We start from the raw sequence: 18,791 nt of genomic DNA, 5'->3' as shown, positions 1-18,791 counted from the left end.
AATTGACATTCTGATGCATAGCTGGCATAGATAGATAATTTCTTCAAAATTGTCTGTCAATGTCACATCAGTAACTTCATACATAAGCCAACTTCAAATGACGTCAAATTACAAGATTATATTTATTTACGTCTTGTGTCTTCACTAAATTAATTAAATTATTGGACTTGAAAATATATTAACATTAAAATTTTTTAAATTTCAAGAAAAGTGAAAATGTGGATATAATATATATTTGCAGAGTACAGTTTACGTGTTACCTTATATATAACCTATAATTTTGGTCAAAGCTGAGTGGTAAATTAAAATGTAAGTGTAAATTTATTAATTTTAATATTATAAATGCAAATATACCATTGTAGATTTGAACAATAATTACGTTATTATACATGTGTATAAAAATGAAAATGGTATATTATTTGAGTAGATACTCAGATTCTTTAGAGAAACGTTATTTATTATACCTTTTCAAGGTATATGCAATTATTTGTTAATTGTTATATAAAATCGGCTAGAACTAACGAATAATGAGATACTATTCACATACGTATTGATGAACTGTTCATCATATTACATACATACCTACACAATGTTTCATGGTTCAGCAATACGTAAGTTACATATGCTAAAATGTTCAAAAGATGTAAAGTGTACATACCTATCTTTTTTTACCTTTTATTTATTATCAACATTGTTATTAAAAAAATTCATGTAACCTTTCATCCTCCTTTGTTTATATTGTAAAAGGTTATTTTTATTAAATAATTGGAATGATGTAACTCAAAATGTAACAATTATGAGGTGCTGGTCAGTTATAAATAGTCAATTATTAATGTTTCATAATGAATATTGAGAATTTTCCATTTACTATCTATGGGTTTGTATGCCACAGCATTATAACTTCTGAACTTTAAGTATGATTGTATTGCAGAATTTTAGGGAATAACATATAATAAAGTAATCTCTGTTTCTAGATAAAGTATTCTATTAAATTTTATCAAAATATTACTTTGTCCATAGGTCATCTCGTTATGAAATAACGAAACATCAAGATCGTGCTAAAAGTAATTCTTTGGAGCGTCACCGCAGCCATAAAACTTCAAGTAGAGATAGAAGATCAAAGTCACATTCCCCTGTGGAGTCTAAACATAAGTCGTCTACTAGAGATAAGAAGAAATCTAAAGAGCATAGAGAGAAACACAAGAAGAGTAAGAAAAAAAAGAAAAAGCGATCATCATCAAGCAGCAGTTCTAGTGATAGTGATGAAGAGGAGTTGAAGTTACTGCAACGGTTGGAAGCTGAGAGGCTGCGCTTAAAGGAAGAAAGGAAAAAAGAGAAGGAGTTACTTAAAGCCAATGAGACACCAGAGGAAAAGAGGTTAGCATTTTTACTTCTAATAATAAAATCAATCATGGCAGTGGAATTAAAAAAAAATTACATCCCCCAGGGAGGTACCAGTAACCATGTTGCTGGAGAATCCTCCCTCGAGCAACCACACTGGCTGCCCTGCGTATTCTGGGGGGGCAAAATTCCGCTCTTTGGAACCAAGGACAAATGGAGCAAGATTTCTATGGCATCCCCTTCGCTTAATGTGAGCTTCTGCAACATCAGGGGCTTACACTCCAACCTAAACGTCACCACCACCTTGAAAAGGCGCGGCCGACATTGCTCTTTCTAATGGAGATACAGATATCCTCTCCAAACGAAACTTCATACCTGACGTACCCGGGCTATAAACTTGAACATTGTTTCGAGTGCCGGTGTATGCGCGTATGTCAGAGAGGATATCTGCTGTCGCCGCCTTGGAACTCTTGTAGATACGGACCGGTCCATTTTGTGGCTGCGTGTAGACTGCAATGACCATCCTCGCGTCTATGCATGCCTATACAGGTCATACAGAGGTAACATTAAAACCGACCAACTCATTGAGCACGTCCAAATGGCTACACATTCCCTGCTCGAACAGATTCCTTCCACTAAAGTCGTGATTCTTGGCGACTTTAATGCCAACCATGCTGAATAGCTTGGTTCACGTACAACCGACTATGCGGGAAGATTTGTTCATGACTTTGTTTTGGCTTATGGTCTGACGTAGCTTGTTTCCTCGCGAATGCCTGATGTGTTGGATCATTCACCTTCACTGCTGGACCTTCTGCTGACCACCCACCCTATGTGATTTCCGTCGAAGCCCCGCTTGGATCGTCGGATCATTGTCTGGTGCGGAGCGAGGTGCCTCTCATGAGTCCGATTCCATCTCGTTCTATGGGTAGACGTCGTGTTTGGCACTACAGGTCGGCAGACTGGGATGAGATGCGGATTTTTTTCGCATCGTACCCATGGAGGCAGGTTTGTTTCACACTGGGGGATCCCGACGCCATCGCCGATTCCATTGCCGATGTGGTGCTTCAGGGAATGGAACTATTTATTCCTAACTCTGTGGTACCCGTTGGTGGGAAATCCCAGCCCTGGTATGGAGCCTCCTGTAGAATAGCATCTCGCCTGAAACAGGAGTGCTTCCTAGCCTGGGTGGTGAAGGTGTGGTGTCGCGAGATCCTAACATCAGTGCCCGTAAAATAAAGTACAATTTTGCCTCTAGGTCTTTCAAAAGAGTTTTAGTCACAGCGAAGTCAGAGCATATTGGTAGAATTGGCAAGAGATTGGCTAGTTTACCGTCGGGATCTCGAACTTTCTGGTCTCTTGCACAAGGGAATTTCTGTCAGTCATCCTTTCCACCATTGCGCAGGGAGGATAACTCGTTGGCTCTGAATGCCAAAGAGAAAGCCAATCTCCTTGGATTCCTCTTTGCATCAAACTCGACGTTGGATGATGGAGAGATACCACCGCCGACCATCCCACGTTATAAGAGCTCTATGCCGGATGTTAAAATCACGCAAAGATCAGTGCGTAGAGCACTTCTCTCTCTTGAAATCCATAAGTCGAGTGGGCTCTACGGCATTCCTCCAATTGTGCTTAAGACGTGTGCGCCAGAGTTGGCTCCGGTTCTTACGCGTCTTTTCCGGCTCTGTTACTCATCAGGTATAGTTCCAAAGTTTTGGAAGACTGCCTTGGTACATCCGATCCCTAAAAAAGGAAACCGCTCAGATCCAGCTAACTAAAAATATGTAGGCGACAAAGGAAACCAGGAATGGAAATTGGAAATATGTATATAATAGTCAAAGGAACTTAGAAGACTAGGGCCGTAAAGGGAAGCCAAAAGGGAAACAATAGATATGCGTGTCAATTTCGAATTTGGTAAATAATAATATATAGCTATAAATAATATATGTGGCCTGTACTCCACATATTGCCCACCTATAGGCCCATAGCTATCACTTCTTTATTCTCGAAAGTCATGGAATGAATCGTTAACCATCAACTGCTCCGGTACTTAGAAGATCACCAGCTGATCTGTGATCGCCAGTACGGCTTTCGACAGGGACGCTCGGTTGGTGATCTTTTGGTTTATTTAACACACCGATGGGCAGTGGCAATCGAGAATAAGGGAGAGGCCTTAGCTGTTAGTCTGGATATTGCGAAAGCCTTTGATCGGGTGTAGCATAGGGTGCTAATTTCAAAACTACCATCGTTTGAGTTGCCTGCGAGATTATGCAGTTGGGTCGCCAGTTTTCTCAAGGATCGTAGCATTAAGGTCGTAGTCGACGGAGCATGCTCTGACTTAAAACCTGTAAATGCTGGTGTCCCGCAAGACTGTGTACTATCTCCGACACTGTTTCTTCTGCATATCAATGATATGTTACAGATCAGTGATATTCATTGTTATGCAGACGACAGTACAGGAGATGCATTATACACTGGTCATGCAAAGATTTCGCGGGCACATACTGATGAGCTTCGGAACAGACTTGTGTCTGAAATCGAAACTTCACTCAATCAAGTTTCTATATGAGGCGAACGCAATTTAGTACTCTTCAACCCTAAGAAGACACAAATCTGCGCATTCACTGCAAAAAAGATGTTGTTTGTTGTATCTCCTCACTTTCAGGCCACTTCCCTCGATAATAATTCGAGTTTGGGGATTCTTGGCGTCGATATATCTAGCGACGTCCAGTTTTGCGGTCATCTGGAGGAAAAAGTTAAGATAGCTTCCAAAAAGTTGGGGGTGCTCAATAGGGTGAGACGGTATTTCACGCCGGAATACTGCCTGAAACTGTATAAAACTCAAGTGAGGCCACACATGGAATACTGTTCTCACCTGTGGACAGGAGCGCCACAGTACCAACTCCTTCCGTTAGGCCGCATTCAAAGTCGGGCAGCTCGAATTGTTGACGATCGGCGTCTTACTGTCCGACTCGACCCACTGAAACTGCGTAGAGATGTTGCATCTCTGTGCATCTTCCACCGAATTTATCATGGGGAGTGCTCTGAAGAATTGTTCGGATTGATACCTGCTGTTGATTTTCACCTTCGTACAACCCGCCATAAACTAAAATTTTATCCCAACCATCTAGACGAGTGGCAGTCCTTCACCGTGCATTTTTCAAGGCACTTTCTCCCACGCACAACCACTCTTTGGAATCAACTTCCAGCAGCAGTATTTCCGAACCGATACGACAACATAACCTTCAAGAAAAGATCATATTCCTTTTTAAAAGGCCGGCATCACACCTGCAATGCCGTTGGTGTTGTGGGTGACCATGGGCGGCGGTAGTCACTTACCATCAGGTGAGCCGCATGCTCGTTTGCCCCCTGTGTTGTAAAAAAAAAATCGTAAATGTACATAGTTTGTAATCGTAGTGAGTGGCAAGAGCTCCACCGACAAGAGCACAGCTTTTAAATGAGAAAAAAAATATATTGTATAAAATAATTTTTTACTTTTTTTATATAGGAAAAACTTCTAGAAAAGATATAAAAGTCATGTTTAAATATGTTATTTTATCCTGTCGTTTAATATACAAAGTGTGCCTTTTACCCATGGCTTTGTTCATGTGATTAAGACAATGTTCATAGACCAGAATAAACTTTCTCCATCTTATATCCTATCATAGGTTGAAGACCAGGCTATTGCTGTTATTGTGTGGTACTTTATATCATATTTGTATACCAAATTTCATAATTTCAATATTACGCAAGGATTTGCAATTAATGCAATAGCCATATAAAAAGTCTATGTAAATCTCAGTATGCATGTATATGATATTACAAATTCTGTTTCCTACAGGACAGGCTCAGCCTAGTATAGGAAACAATGATAAGTTCTGTGTTTATACAAACATACTTTGTTAAATAAATATATCTGTATCTTTATATGGTTTAGGATGATAATTTAATCTGAGGGCCTACCATAAAGTGTCTTCTGTAATTTCAGGGCTGAATTAAATGTATATATTATATACCATTTAAAAATATTAAATATGTTTAAATATCATTCTTTTGGACTTTAATGGTGAGATTTATAACAAACGAAATGTTAAGCTCAATTTACTGGGTCGATTTCGGTATCGGGTTTTCATTTCATGATAGACCCCCTGTATTGTGTTGAGACAGAAGAAATTTTTCTAGATTTTCTAGATAGATATAGTTTCAGTGTTCATCTTAATTCATAGAGCTCGACGGCTCCGCGAGAAACAAGAGAAGGAGCGTCGTCGCCGTGAACGTATGGGGTGGGATAATGAGTATCAATGTTACACGAACCAGGACAACCCTTTTGGGGACTCGGCCCTGACTAATACATTTGTATGGAACAAGAAACTAGCCAAAGAAGGTGTAAAAACTGTATCAAGGGAGGAACTGGAAGCGTTAAATAGACAGAAGCAGCTGGAGAATAAAATAGAGCTCGAAAAGGTATGTGCAATAAAATTTTATTCTCGGTATTATCAAATTACAAAAAGGGATTATATGTGTCACGTCATAAACGCTGTTAGTGGTTACATAAATATTAAATACATTTAGCTACAACATAATATAGTTTTGATGAGATGTGTTAGTATACGAGCGCTGGTACGGATGGCAGGTGAAGCAGCGGCGGCTGGAGCGCGAGGCAGAGCGCGCGGCGCGCGAGGCCGAGGCGGCGGCGGCGGCGCGCGCGCGCGAGGCGGCGCAGTTCAGCAGCTGGGCGCGCCACGAGGACGCCTTCCACCGCCACCAGGCGCGCCTGCGCTCGCGCATACGCATCCGCGACGGCAGAGGTGCGCGCCCTCTACACATACGCAGGTGCAGGTGCAGGTGCAGGTGCAGGTGCAGGTGAAGCAGCGGCGGCTGGAGCGCGAGGCGGCGCAGTTCAGCAGCTGGGCGCGCCACGAGGACGCCTTCCACCGCCACCAGGCGCGCCTGCGCTCGCGCATACGCATCCGCGACGGCAGAGGTGCGCGCCCTCTACACATACGCAGGTGCAGGTGCAGGTGCAGGTGCAGGTGCAGGTGAAGCAGCGGCGGCTGGAGCGCGAGGCGGCGCAGTTCAGCAGCTGGGCGCGCCACGAGGACGCCTTCCACCGCCACCAGGCGCGCCTGCGCTCGCGCATACGCATCCGCGACGGCAGAGGTGCGCGCCCTCTACACATACGCAGGTGCAGGTGCAGGTGCAGGTGCAGGTGAAGCAGCGGCGGCTGGAGCGCGAGGCGGCGCAGTTCAGCAGCTGGGCGCGCCACGAGGACGCCTTCCACCGCCACCAGGCGCGCCTGCGCTCGCGCATACGCATCCGCGACGGCAGAGGTGCGCGCCCTCTACACATACGCAGGTGCAGGTGCAGGTGCAGGTGCAGGTGCAGGTGAAGCAGCGGCGGCTGGAGCGCGAGGCGGCGCAGTTCAGCAGCTGGGCGCGCCACGAGGACGCCTTCCACCGCCACCAGGCGCGCCTGCGCTCGCGCATACGCATCCGCGACGGCAGAGGTGCGCGCCCTCTACACATACGCAGGTGCAGGTGCAGGTGCAGGTGCAGGTGCAGGTGAAGCAGCGGCGGCTGGAGCGCGAGGCGGCGCAGTTCAGCAGCTGGGCGCGCCACGAGGACGCCTTCCACCGCCACCAGGCGCGCCTGCGCTCGCGCATACGCATCCGCGACGGCAGAGGTGCGCGCCCTCTACACATACGCAGGTGCAGGTGCAGGTGCAGGTGCAGGTGCAGGTGAAGCAGCGGCGGCTGGAGCGCGAGGCGGCGCAGTTCAGCAGCTGGGCGCGCCACGAGGACGCCTTCCACCGCCACCAGGCGCGCCTGCGCTCGCGCATACGCATCCGCGACGGCAGAGGTGCGCGCCCTCTACACATACGCAGGTGCAGGTGCAGGTGCAGGTGCAGGTGCAGGTGAAGCAGCGGCGGCTGGAGCGCGAGGCGGCGCAGTTCAGCAGCTGGGCGCGCCACGAGGACGCCTTCCACCGCCACCAGGCGCGCCTGCGCTCGCGCATACGCATCCGCGACGGCAGAGGTGCGCGCCCTCTACACATACGCAGGTGCAGGTGCAGGTGCAGGTGCAGGTGCAGGTGAAGCAGCGGCGGCTGGAGCGCGAGGCGGCGCAGTTCAGCAGCTGGGCGCGCCACGAGGACGCCTTCCACCGCCACCAGGCGCGCCTGCGCTCGCGCATACGCATCCGCGACGGCAGAGGTGCGCGCCCTCTACACATACGCAGGTGCAGGTGCAGGTGCAGGTGCAGGTGCAGGTGAAGCAGCGGCGGCTGGAGCGCGAGGCGGCGCAGTTCAGCAGCTGGGCGCGCCACGAGGACGCCTTCCACCGCCACCAGGCGCGCCTGCGCTCGCGCATACGCATCCGCGACGGCAGAGGTGCGCGCCCTCTACACATACGCAGGTGCAGGTGCAGGTGCAGGTGCAGGTGCAGGTGAAGCAGCGGCGGCTGGAGCGCGAGGCGGCGCAGTTCAGCAGCTGGGCGCGCCACGAGGACGCCTTCCACCGCCACCAGGCGCGCCTGCGCTCGCGCATACGCATCCGCGACGGCAGAGGTGCGCGCCCTCTACACATACGCAGGTGCAGGTGCAGGTGCAGGTGCAGGTGAAGCAGCGGCGGCTGGAGCGCGAGGCGCCAAAAACCAATTAGGCTTATGCCCAAAAAGAATTTGCAGATTTTGTCACAATGTGGAAGAAACGCCGCAGCACTGAATCAGAACTGAAAAACACACTCTGTATCCTGAGGAGATAAAAAACATCGCTACAAAAAACGTGTTAAAATTCCTATCATTGATAGGAATTAGCAGGGAACTTTAATAAAGGGCGAGCACGAAAGATCATGGAAAGATCGCTGTGTCACAGGTTTTTTCTGCATGATAAAGCCCGTCTTTCAATAATAATAAACAATAGGCATAAAAATATCCTATGTGATAAATGTTTAATATTTATGATGTAAATGCAGTTAAATGCTTTTATAAATGTTTTTAATTTTTTAGCCAAGCCCATAGATCTCCTGGCGTGGTACGTCAGCTCCGAGGAGTGTGTGGACGCATTAGAGATGCACGAGCCGTATACGTATCTCAACGGGCTGCAGATGCAGGATCTCGAGGATTTATTAGAAGATATCAAGGCAAGTGTGCTAACATTTAGTATAAATATAAAATAGGTATATACTAAATAACCGACATAGTCCGAAGGATAAGCAAGCTGAAGTGGCAATGGGCTGGTCACATAGCTCGAAGAACCGACAACCGATGGGGAAGGTTCTTGAATGACGACTACGTACGGGTAAACGCAGTGTAGGACGACCCTCGACTAGATGGAGTGACGACCAGAAATTCGTTGCAGGGAGTCAGTGGATGCAGGTGACTTAGGACTGTTCTTTATGGCAGTTTATGGGGGAGGCTTATATCCAGCAGTGGACGGACAATGGCTGAAATGATGACGATGATGAAAAACTGTGTTAAAAGTATAAAATATATCACTATTATATTTTGGTTAGAAGAGTAAGATATGGCAGCAGGATTTCAGGGTATGATAAGAAGCATAACACTATACTTGTCACTAACAGCATCATGAGGAATACTATGAGAATCCCTATATTCTATGATGTCGTGATGCTATTCCTATCTACATGTGATGGTGCCACTGTGGCTCGTCGAAGCTGATGAAATTTGTCATTTTAAGTAGTATAAAATGAAGACATAATGCAATAGTAGTATGTGACTGGCCAGGTGTACAAGGAGCTGGAGAACAACGTGAACCAGTCGTACTGGGAGGACGTGCAGACCATCGTGGTGGACGAGCTGAGCAAGCTGCGGCGCCTGGCCGCGCCCGACGCGCGCCGTGACGGCGTGCACCAGGCCGTCGCCGATGACGTCACGCAGGTGAGCTCACTACTGATACAAACCCCATGACTTTAAATATGACCTTGATCTTGAAGTTTATTTAACCCCTCGAGCGTTTATGCATCATACACTGTACTGAACAGAAATGTAGTACCGCGCGCTAATTCAACAGCGTCTCTTGCATAATACGAATTAGTATTGTATAAAATTGTATAAAAACACGAATTGTATAAAAAAAAAACTAATTAGCAGCGTCGTTTTCATTAAATTTATGTAGTCATTAATTTATGTAGGTCATTAACTTATGTAGGTCATTAACTTATGTAGGTCATTAACTAATGTAGGTCATTAACTTATGTAGGTCATTAATTTATTGAAGTCATTAATTTATGTAGGTAATTAATTTATGTAGGTCATTAATTTATGTAGATAATTATTTTATGTAGATAATTAATTTATGTAGGTAATTAATTTATGTAGGTCATTAATTTATGTAGATAATTAAATTATGTAGGTCATTAATTTATGTAAGTCATTAATTTATATAGGTCATTAATTTATGTAGGTTAAAAACCCATTTATCTATAACCTCTAATCGAAATTTGGTAATTTCAATAATCGGTGACGCAGTGAATGTATTGTATTGTATTGTAAAATCTTTATTGTACATAACTCAGATTAAACAGCGATGTAGCGAGCTAGTCTAGAGCCGATCGCTCCACGGGTTAAAGCTCAACTTGGAATTTTAAAAATACAGGGTGCATGTCCATGGTTAGTTTGTTGCTTCGGTACAGGGTTTAAAGGGAGGTGCGGTCGAGCGACGTCCATGACGCAAAGCTATAAGAAATGTTAAGAGTCGCGTTCAATTAAGAACGCTTTAGAAATTCACCAATAAATGTAAAAAGAAATTACCTAATACAGGTTTTTTTTTTCATACCATGAAGGTGGCAAACAAGCATACAGCCTGTCTGATGGAAAGTGGTAACCGTCGTCTATAGACATGAGCAGTATCATGGACATGACAGAGCATACTGTTTCGCCCATGATACCCTCCATGCGTTGCCATTCCTGAGGACTTAGGTGTTCCATATATCACCATGTTCCATATATGTCGCCATATCCCACCCTTCAAACCGAAACACAGCCATGCAAACACAACTGCTTCACGGTTGAAACACGAATGGGACAGAGGTACCCAAGCAATCGACTTTTGTACAAAGTCTCCCTCTGGTAGTCTACGGACGTCTGTGACACTAAGGGCGTGAATCTAATTTCTTCATTATCAATTATTTCATCAATCAATCATTTTATCAATCAATCATTTCCTCAATCAATCATTTAAATTTTGTATAGTAACCTCACTTATATAAAGGTTTGCCTTGTTTATAATTAATACAAAACGTCACATTTACAATAATATATTTTATAATTTTGTTTGTATTAGATCTTCAAGGGCAAGACGGGCAGCCAGCTGGAGGCGCTGCAGATCCAGATCGAGCAGAAGATCAGCGGGCGGCGCGACGGCGTCGACATCGGCTACTGGGAGAGCTTGCTCAGCCAGCTCAAGGGTTAATACAGTTTTAGCTTGTTTTATTTATTTATTTATAAGAAACATGGTCAGTGTATAGATGTTACAGTAAGTATAGGTCCTCATATTTCGCTATAATTAGGCGTGTAAATATTAAAACTTAAAAAGAATAAATGTCTTAAAACTCATTTAAGAGCCATTAAAATTCGAAATCATCATCTTCCTACCCTTATCCCAATTATAATATGGGGTCGGCGTAATGTTTTTATCCAAATCTACAAAAAGATTTGGCTTAGTCATTAAAATTCGAAATGTTATATAAAAAAAAAAAAAAAACATAAAAAATGTCAACAATAAAAAAAACAAAGAAATGTCACTGTTTACTATATATATATCGTCATTATATCAATCTATAACTATTCATTGCTGAATGTAGGCTTCACCCTTGGGGCTGTTTTGCTAGCAATTGCCACGCTTGGCAGCCTGGTTGGCAACCGCAGTTAGGCTTTGGTGATGTTTTAAGAAGGATGCTGTGGTCCATCTCTCTATCGTTAAATTCGTTTTCTCATGTGACACTCACTATAATATGTACGAGTGTTTATCGTTAAATAATGTAAAACAAAACTGCTTTCTATTCTGTTTGCTTTGTTTACCATATTTTGTTTAAACCTTGCAACAGATTTTGATACGGGTGTTACTGTCGTTTAGATTTTTTTATAGTAGGTTATAGTTTTTATATAACTGTATCTGTGGCAACTTGGGACAGGTTTTTTTTTATTGAGTGATAATGGAATGGTAACCCCACCCGCGCTATCGGTATACACCGGCGGGCCACCAGTGAAGGATGATAGGTGAGGATGAAGCAGGTCAGGTAGCCCATCGTGACGAATTCAACAAAAATTGTTCACGATGGTTTCTAGGGGGAACCACGTGGAGGTCGACCTGATAGGGCATATTGCTAGCAATGGGGCTGTCAAACTCCATTGCTAACAGTCCCTTTCCCCCCACTTGGGACGGGTTACGATATATGTTAATACTAATCTTTGAAGTAGCTCAGTTGATATAAATGAAATTTTATGAATACATATTGTAAGCACGTATAAGTGGAGTACAGGGTACTTTTTATGTCAATAAGAAATGTTGGTTGATGATGGTCGTGATGTGTGCGCGTGTGTCCGTGTCGGCATGTGCAGCGCACATGGCGCGCGCGCGGCTGCGGGAGCGGCACCAGCACAACCTGCGCCGCAAGCTGCAGCTGCTCAAGCAGGAGCAGGGCGTCGCGCAGCCCGCCGACCAGCAGCCGCCGCAGCAGCCGCACCACCACCACCCGCACCACCCGCACAAGTACGCACCTCTCCCCGCCATACAACACCTAGCTCTTCGGAATGCGGAATGTGCATCAGATAGATACTCTTTATTGTTTCCTCCAAAAGATTACAATAGTAAACTTATTATAAATATAAACAATTACAAGAAATAATCACAATGAGAAAACAATGGGCGACCTTGTCAAAGAGTTGCTAAGAGTGATCTCTTCCAGCCAACCTTTGGATGGAGAGGAGTAATTATAAACACTTCAGTGGGAGGCACGATGAAAAATTCTGTTAGTTCTAAATATAGAGATGTGATACATGTAATAATTTAAATATTATCCCTACTTATTATTATTATTACATACACAAATTTATATATATATATATATATATATATATATATATATATATATATATATAAACGCCTACACAAATACATAAACATATATAAATACTATTCACATGTAAACGTAAAACCATTATAGAATATTTTAAATGCATGCTGTATTGATTCAGTACAATGTTTTATGTTCAAAGCGCCGCCCGAGGACGACGTGATTTTTTTTTGTCTCAAATGTCACCGTAGTGTCGACTCACACGTTCATAGAGTACGCGGCGTCGTTACAGAACGGAATCACCGGACCGGGAGCGGGCGGAGGAGGCTGCGAGCGGCGGCGGCGAGGCGGGCGAGGAGGAGTCGGCGGCGGCGGCGGAGGAGGCGGCGGAGGAGGAGGAGGAGGAGGCGGCGTGCGCGGCGCTGTACGCGGCGGGGCGCTACTCGCCGGCGCGGCTGGCGGCGGGCGCGCTGTCGCCGGGCACGCTGCTGGTGGAGCCGGCGCACGACGACCAGCGCGTCGCCTTCCTGCGGGCCGCGCTGCTGCGCCAGGTACCACTACATCTCATTTCTTGGTCTTGGTCGCTACACCGACAGGTGCCCTTTCTCAGAGTTCATTCAGACACCTTTTTTATTTTTCATGGGGGATGCGTCAGATACGACGGACAGACGTTGTCACAAAAATACACCAATTATAGTTTAATGTATTTATTGGCACCATAAACAAATTTTACAAATTACAAAAGTAGCGTAGTGTACGATAACAGCCGCATTAGTGAAAATAACTGTGTCGTGGCTGTCAACGTTTTAGACATAGTGTCATGATTGGATCATTCCTTTTGAAGTAAAGGATCCTTTGGTCGTATAGAGACTGAGTGTAATACCTGATAGTAAGTGTCGACGGGCAGTGATCTGTTGTCGTCGAGATATAATGGCACTGTGTCCGCCGGCAGCCGGCGGCGAGCGGCGGCACGGCGTCGTCGCTGGAGCAGGCGGCAGCCCGCAGCATGGGCGCGGCGGCCGACCACGCGCCCTTCAGCGCCGAGCACGCGCTGCCCGAGCAGCCGTGCCTGTGGGCCGACAAGTACCGGCCCAGGAAGCCGCGCTACTTCAACAGGTACGCTTCGATATGTACTCTACCTGTTGTCTATCACTCCAGCTCAGCTTTAAACCTAAGCCAAGACGTTACCATTCTTTATATGTCCTTTCGCTTTTATGACAGATAAGTAGATTGATAAACTCTTTATTTGCATCTAAAGATATACAATATTGTAAAATAATAACAAAAAAAAACTTTAAATATAAGGATAGTGTTCTAAAGAATTAATCGAGATGATTGCCTTTTTTACCATCTTACTGTACGCCATCGACACGATTTTCACCATACAAACCTAATTGGTCACTATAAAATGCAATTTTAGAGGATTTGTCTTCCATAAACCCTCAAATTATTGAATGAGCTCCCTCCTGAGATTTTCTCTTTGCGGTCGCAGCACCTTGTGTTGTAAGCATCTTAAGCTATAACCGTTTACTACCAGACAAGCTGTTTGTCACCTTTGTACATTGCACTGGACAGAAAAAGAAATCTACATGTATGTCGGTTTATGTACATAAAACTAAGTCACTACATTATATTTTCAAAAATTCTGTAATTATTAATGTAATGTATGTATTAATGTGTGACCTTGTGATTTCAGAGTTCATACAGGATTTGAATGGAACAAGTACAACCAAACTCACTATGACATGGACAACCCGCCGCCGAAGATCGTGCAGGGCTATAAGTTCAACATCTTCTACCCGGATCTCATCGACAAGAATGCCACCCCTGAGTTCTCACTGGTGATTATATCATTAATAAATGAATGAAAACACTTTATTGTAGAAGTATGATACAGATTATAAAGAATAATAATATATACATAAACAAAATAAATACTTAATTATATAAAACCAAGATAAAGAGGTAACAATGGATGGCCTTAACGCTAAAAAGTGACCTCTTTCAGGCCACAATTAGTATACTATACTGGTTCCTAAGACGACCTAGAGACACTTGGTGTTCTCAGTAGAAGATATACAGGGTAAGGGATTCAATGTTAAATAATAAAAAATTCCTGACTTATTGAGAGATGTCGCGAGCTGTAGCTACTTATGGATAAATTAAATTTGTATATGTATGTTTGTATTGTATTCTACCTCTGTATGGTTGGCTTACCAGAGGGAGACTATGTACAAAAGTTGTTTGCTTGGGCACCTCTGTCCTATTTGTGTTTCTACTGTTAAGCAGTTGTGTTTGCATAACCGTGTTTCGGTTTAAAGGGATATAGCATTGAATTTACAAGGTACAGAGGAATAATATTGGGGGTATTATGGCCGGAACAGTATACTCTACTATGTCTATGGTACTGCTCATGTCTATAGGCGATGATTGCTATTTTCCATCAGGTGAGCAGTCAGCTTGTTTGTCATTCTAAGTTGTATAAAAAAAAATGGTGGTTAACAATAATTCTTGTATATTACAGAAACCATGTCCCGAGAATGCAGACTTTGCTGTGCTCCGGTTCCACGCGGGGCCGCCGTACGAGGACATCGCGTTTAAAATAGTGAACCGAGAGTGGGAGTACTCGTACAAGCGAGGGTTCCGCTGCCACTTCCACAACAACATATTCCAATTGTGGTTCCACTTCAAGAGATACCGCTACCGCCGCTAAACACAATCGCAATGACACAATGTAAAATAAAAATGTTTTTTGAACTTTTTTTTCTTTCATTTCATACACACTAGACAAACTATAAATTATAATATCAATAGGAAATATCATTATCATCATAGTAACACTTATTAACTCCTAGCAACATATTTGGGATAGCCATTTAAGTGGTGCTAGTCCTATGCTTTTTCACCTCTCGATTGTTGGTACTTCGACTATGTAGTTAACCTATTGCCACTACAGACTTACAGAATTCCAATCTTTTAGAATTCAGTTGTAAATTATAATATAAAAGTAATATTTACATATTGGTAGTTTCCCGCGTGAATCTTTTTTTTTTTTTATACAACTTAGAATGGCAAACAAGCTGACGGCCCACTTGATGGAAAGTGGTAACCGTCGCCTATAGTTATGAGTAGTATCATGGACATAACAGAGTATACTGTTTCGCCCATGATACCCCCCAAGCGTTGCCATTTCTGAGGACTCAGGTGTTTTTCCTCTGTACCCAGTAAATTCACGCCATATCCCACCCTTCAAACCGAAACACAGCCATGCAAACACAACTGCTTCACGGTTGAAACACGAATGGGACAGAGGTACCCAAGCAATCGACTTTTGTACAAAGTCTCCCTCTGGTAAACACAAATCACTCAAAGTATCCTCTCTAGTGTTACAATATAACTTGCCTGTCTTCCAAATATCATTGTTGGAAACAGATCTCCTTTTATCAATGGACTTGTAAAGGAAGGAGGTCGTAAATTCAGTTGTAATTTTTTTTATGCTTTTTACTGCATAACTCCATCAGTTGTAAACAAATTTGTAAAATTCTTTTTTTATTGGAATGGAAATTTTTACTAATCAGTCCCATAAAAATTTTATCAAAATCAGTTCAGTAGTTTAATTTTAGATATTTATTAATATCTTAATATTTTAGATAGTTTCACAACAAAAAAAGTTTTTTTTGTAACTTTTTTTATTATTAATATACATATATATAAGAAGAATAAACTGATGAGTTCTACAAAATTCTTTCCTTACCCACCAGTGCACAACTAGTATAATAGTTCAAATCTATTTAGTAGTTTGTGTGATTCAGTAATAAACATCCTATCACATATTATAAAAAAAAATTTGTTAAACTCAGGACAATTTTTATTATGATTATAATATTTAAATAATAGGTATATTATTTATCCTTAAATTGTAAATCTAAAATTAAATAATTGTAACAGTAATATATAAATAATATATTTCAAAAATACCAAAATCTTTTTGAGATATGTAGAGTGGGCAACATTCTCAATTCTACATTAAACAATACACTAGAAAGAAAAGAATTGCAGACCTGAAATATTGTCTTAGATAAATAAAAATCTTTTCATGGTATCTACTTAATTTAATCTTTATTAGATATTTAATAACTTATTGCTTGGGTTTCTCTTCGCCAGGGTTGGTGACCTCCTCTGTAGCAGGATTGCTCCTGAAACTAGGGAACTGCTCCCAAGGAGCACTCAGCTCAAAGCGCCTAAACTCCTGGGCCAGTTCTAGAGGTTCCACCACTACACGTTTTTGTTCGTCATCATAACGCACTTCCACATAACCACTCAATGGGAAGTCCTTTCTAAATGGATGGCCCTCAAATCCATAATCTGTCAAAATTCTCCTCAAATCAGGATGATTAGCAAAGAATACACCAAACATATCCCAAATTTCTCTCTCATACCAATTAGCCGCTTTGAAGACGTCACATGCAGAGTCCACTGGAGTCAATTCATCAGTGTATGTTTTGACTCTGATCCGAGCATTGTATCGTAAAGATAGTAGGTTGTATATGATTTCAAACCTGTTTGGCCTAGAAGGTACATCCATCCCCGCAATATCAACGAGATTTGCGAACTGTGCGCTGTGGTGGTCTTTCAGGAATTGCAGAACTGGAATCACACCATCAGGAGGAATGAGCACTTCTAGCTCGTTTCCAGCTGTAATTTGTACTTTCTGGACATATTTAGGTAAACATTCGGCTACATATTTCCCAAAGTCAATTAGTTGAGCTTTTTGCAAGGGGTCTAATTTAGCCACAGTAGGGCGAGTTTCAACTTGTGGTGTCGCCTGATCAGTTTTGTTTGCTATACGTTGAAACATAGGGGTCCTAGCGTTATTTAAAACAATTCGACCCATATTGCTCGCCGCACCAGCGGTGCGCTTCAAGAAAAAGGACATCGTATTGAAAATATATATTTCCTTACGTAATTTGCGAAAATTGAACTACAAAACACAAATTGACAATTACATGGAATATATCTTGATATATCAAATTTTCTGCACAGATTACAGAGACTATGACTGAAGACTTCATGTTAATTGACAAATATTGTCCGTGTACAAATAGATACTCTTCTTTATCTATGGCATCAGTAGAAAAAATCCTATAGAGGCCTTTAGGCATAAATTCTATATGTAGCTAAGAACAAGAATAACTATAATATAGATATAATAAAAAGCCTTAGGTATATAGATAGAGGCTTGAATCTTAAAAATGGGTTAATTTTTATCTTTAGTACGTAGTAATTATAAATTATATATAAATATTAATATATATATAATTAATATTATATATAATTATATTTGCTCTATATTTAGTATAGTGTTGCCAGATCAGATAACTGTCGCTTTTTAGGCCATCACGAAAAAAAAATATTGCCTTTTTAGCCTGTAAAGGACATTTTTAGTCAAATTATATTAATTATAAATTTTTTTGTAGAACTTCGTAAAAGAAAAACTCTGTAATAATTACAATTTCTATTATAGGTATATGTATCATAATAATATAGTAAAATAAAACAATATTTCTAAGTAGTAGAGTTTTTGAGAAATTATCAAACAATATCATAAATAAACTTAGTATTTTTTTTATAACATGGTTAGTGACTACCGTTGCCCATGATCATCCACAACATCAACGGCATTCTAGATGTGCTGCCGGCCATTTAAAAAGAAATATGCTCTTTTCTTGACGGTTATGTTGTTGTATCGGTTCGGAAATACTACAGCTGCAAGTTGATTCCAAAGAGTCAATTAATGTATGTGTAACTCAATTGTGATCCTATTAACGACAAATATTAAAAAAAAAATTAATGTTAGGAGTTTATTTAGTATAAGAAATAATTCAACGATTAATGTATCTCATATCTATGTATAGAACTTTGGCGTGTGTGTTCAATTCGCACTTTATTATTATCAATCGACATTAAAAAGGAGAAAGTTCTGAATTCGGTAATATTTTTTTCAGGTTTGTTACCTTATAATTTCGTCAGTTAGATTTAGGCTATTTTAGGCTATATTGCAATAAAAAAAGTGTAGACAATTAATAATAATAATAATAATTGCCGTACTATAAGTACGAGCCCCAGCCGGTCCTCGAAAGTGACAGCGTCAGGCTCTACTGGGACCGATCCATCATCACGGACAGGACCGTTCTTGCGAACAAACCTGATATCGTGGTGATGGATCGTGCACTTTCGAGAGTATTTTTAGTGGATGTCACCATACCGCATGACGAGAACCTCGTGAAAGCCGAAACTAAGAAAAAGAGAAAATATCTCGACCTGGCTCACGAGGTGATCGAAATGTGGGGGGTAGCGTTCACCCAAATTATTCCAATCGTTTTGTAGGTGAACAGTCTTATGTCAACCAGTCTGGAACAACAT

At 42.3% G+C, this 18,791-nt stretch overlaps 2 protein-coding genes across 2 annotated transcripts; one reads left to right on the top strand and one right to left on the bottom strand.

The window, feature by feature from the left end:
- The first annotated feature begins 87 nt into the window (after positions 1–87).
- On the top strand, positions 88–15,128 carry LOC113521773 (cactin). Its single transcript, XM_052900020.1, has 12 exons — positions 88–309; positions 1,021–1,377; positions 5,565–5,802; positions 5,972–6,146; positions 8,341–8,474; positions 9,079–9,231; positions 10,637–10,760; positions 11,914–12,064; positions 12,661–12,919; positions 13,321–13,484; positions 14,065–14,209; positions 14,893–15,128. Coding segments are annotated over exons 1-12 (2,091 nt in total). The 5' UTR covers positions 88–307; the 3' UTR covers positions 15,082–15,128.
- A 1,331-nt stretch (positions 15,129–16,459) lies between these two features.
- On the bottom strand, positions 16,460–17,414 carry LOC113521888 (NADH dehydrogenase [ubiquinone] iron-sulfur protein 3, mitochondrial). Its single transcript, XM_026907543.3, has one exon. The coding sequence runs from the start codon at positions 17,302–17,304 to the stop codon at positions 16,507–16,509; it is 798 nt and encodes a 265-aa protein (XP_026763344.1). The 5' UTR covers positions 17,305–17,414; the 3' UTR covers positions 16,460–16,506.
- Between the last annotated feature and the right edge of the window lie 1,377 nt (positions 17,415–18,791).

This window comes from Galleria mellonella, unplaced genomic scaffold, assembly GCF_026898425.1.
Source record: "Galleria mellonella isolate WM207_F2 unplaced genomic scaffold, CSIRO_AGI_GalMel_v1 utg63, whole genome shotgun sequence".
NCBI classification, from domain to species: Eukaryota; Metazoa; Arthropoda; class Insecta; order Lepidoptera; family Pyralidae; genus Galleria; species Galleria mellonella.
The sequence above is the reverse complement of the archived record's forward strand: the minus strand, read 5'-3'. Positions and strand labels throughout refer to the sequence as shown.

Coding starts and splice junctions, on each gene's coding strand:
- LOC113521773 (XM_052900020.1), top strand. Junction 12,065..12,660: donor CACCCGCACCACCCGCACAA/GTACGCACCTCT, acceptor GCGTCGTTACAG/AACGGAATCACCGGACCGGG. Junction 13,485..14,064: donor AAGCCGCGCTACTTCAACAG/GTACGCTTCGAT, acceptor TTGTGATTTCAG/AGTTCATACAGGATTTGAAT.
- LOC113521888 (XM_026907543.3), bottom strand. CDS start 17,304: ATGTCCTTTTTCTTGAAGCGCACCGCTGGTGCGGCGAGCAATATGGGT.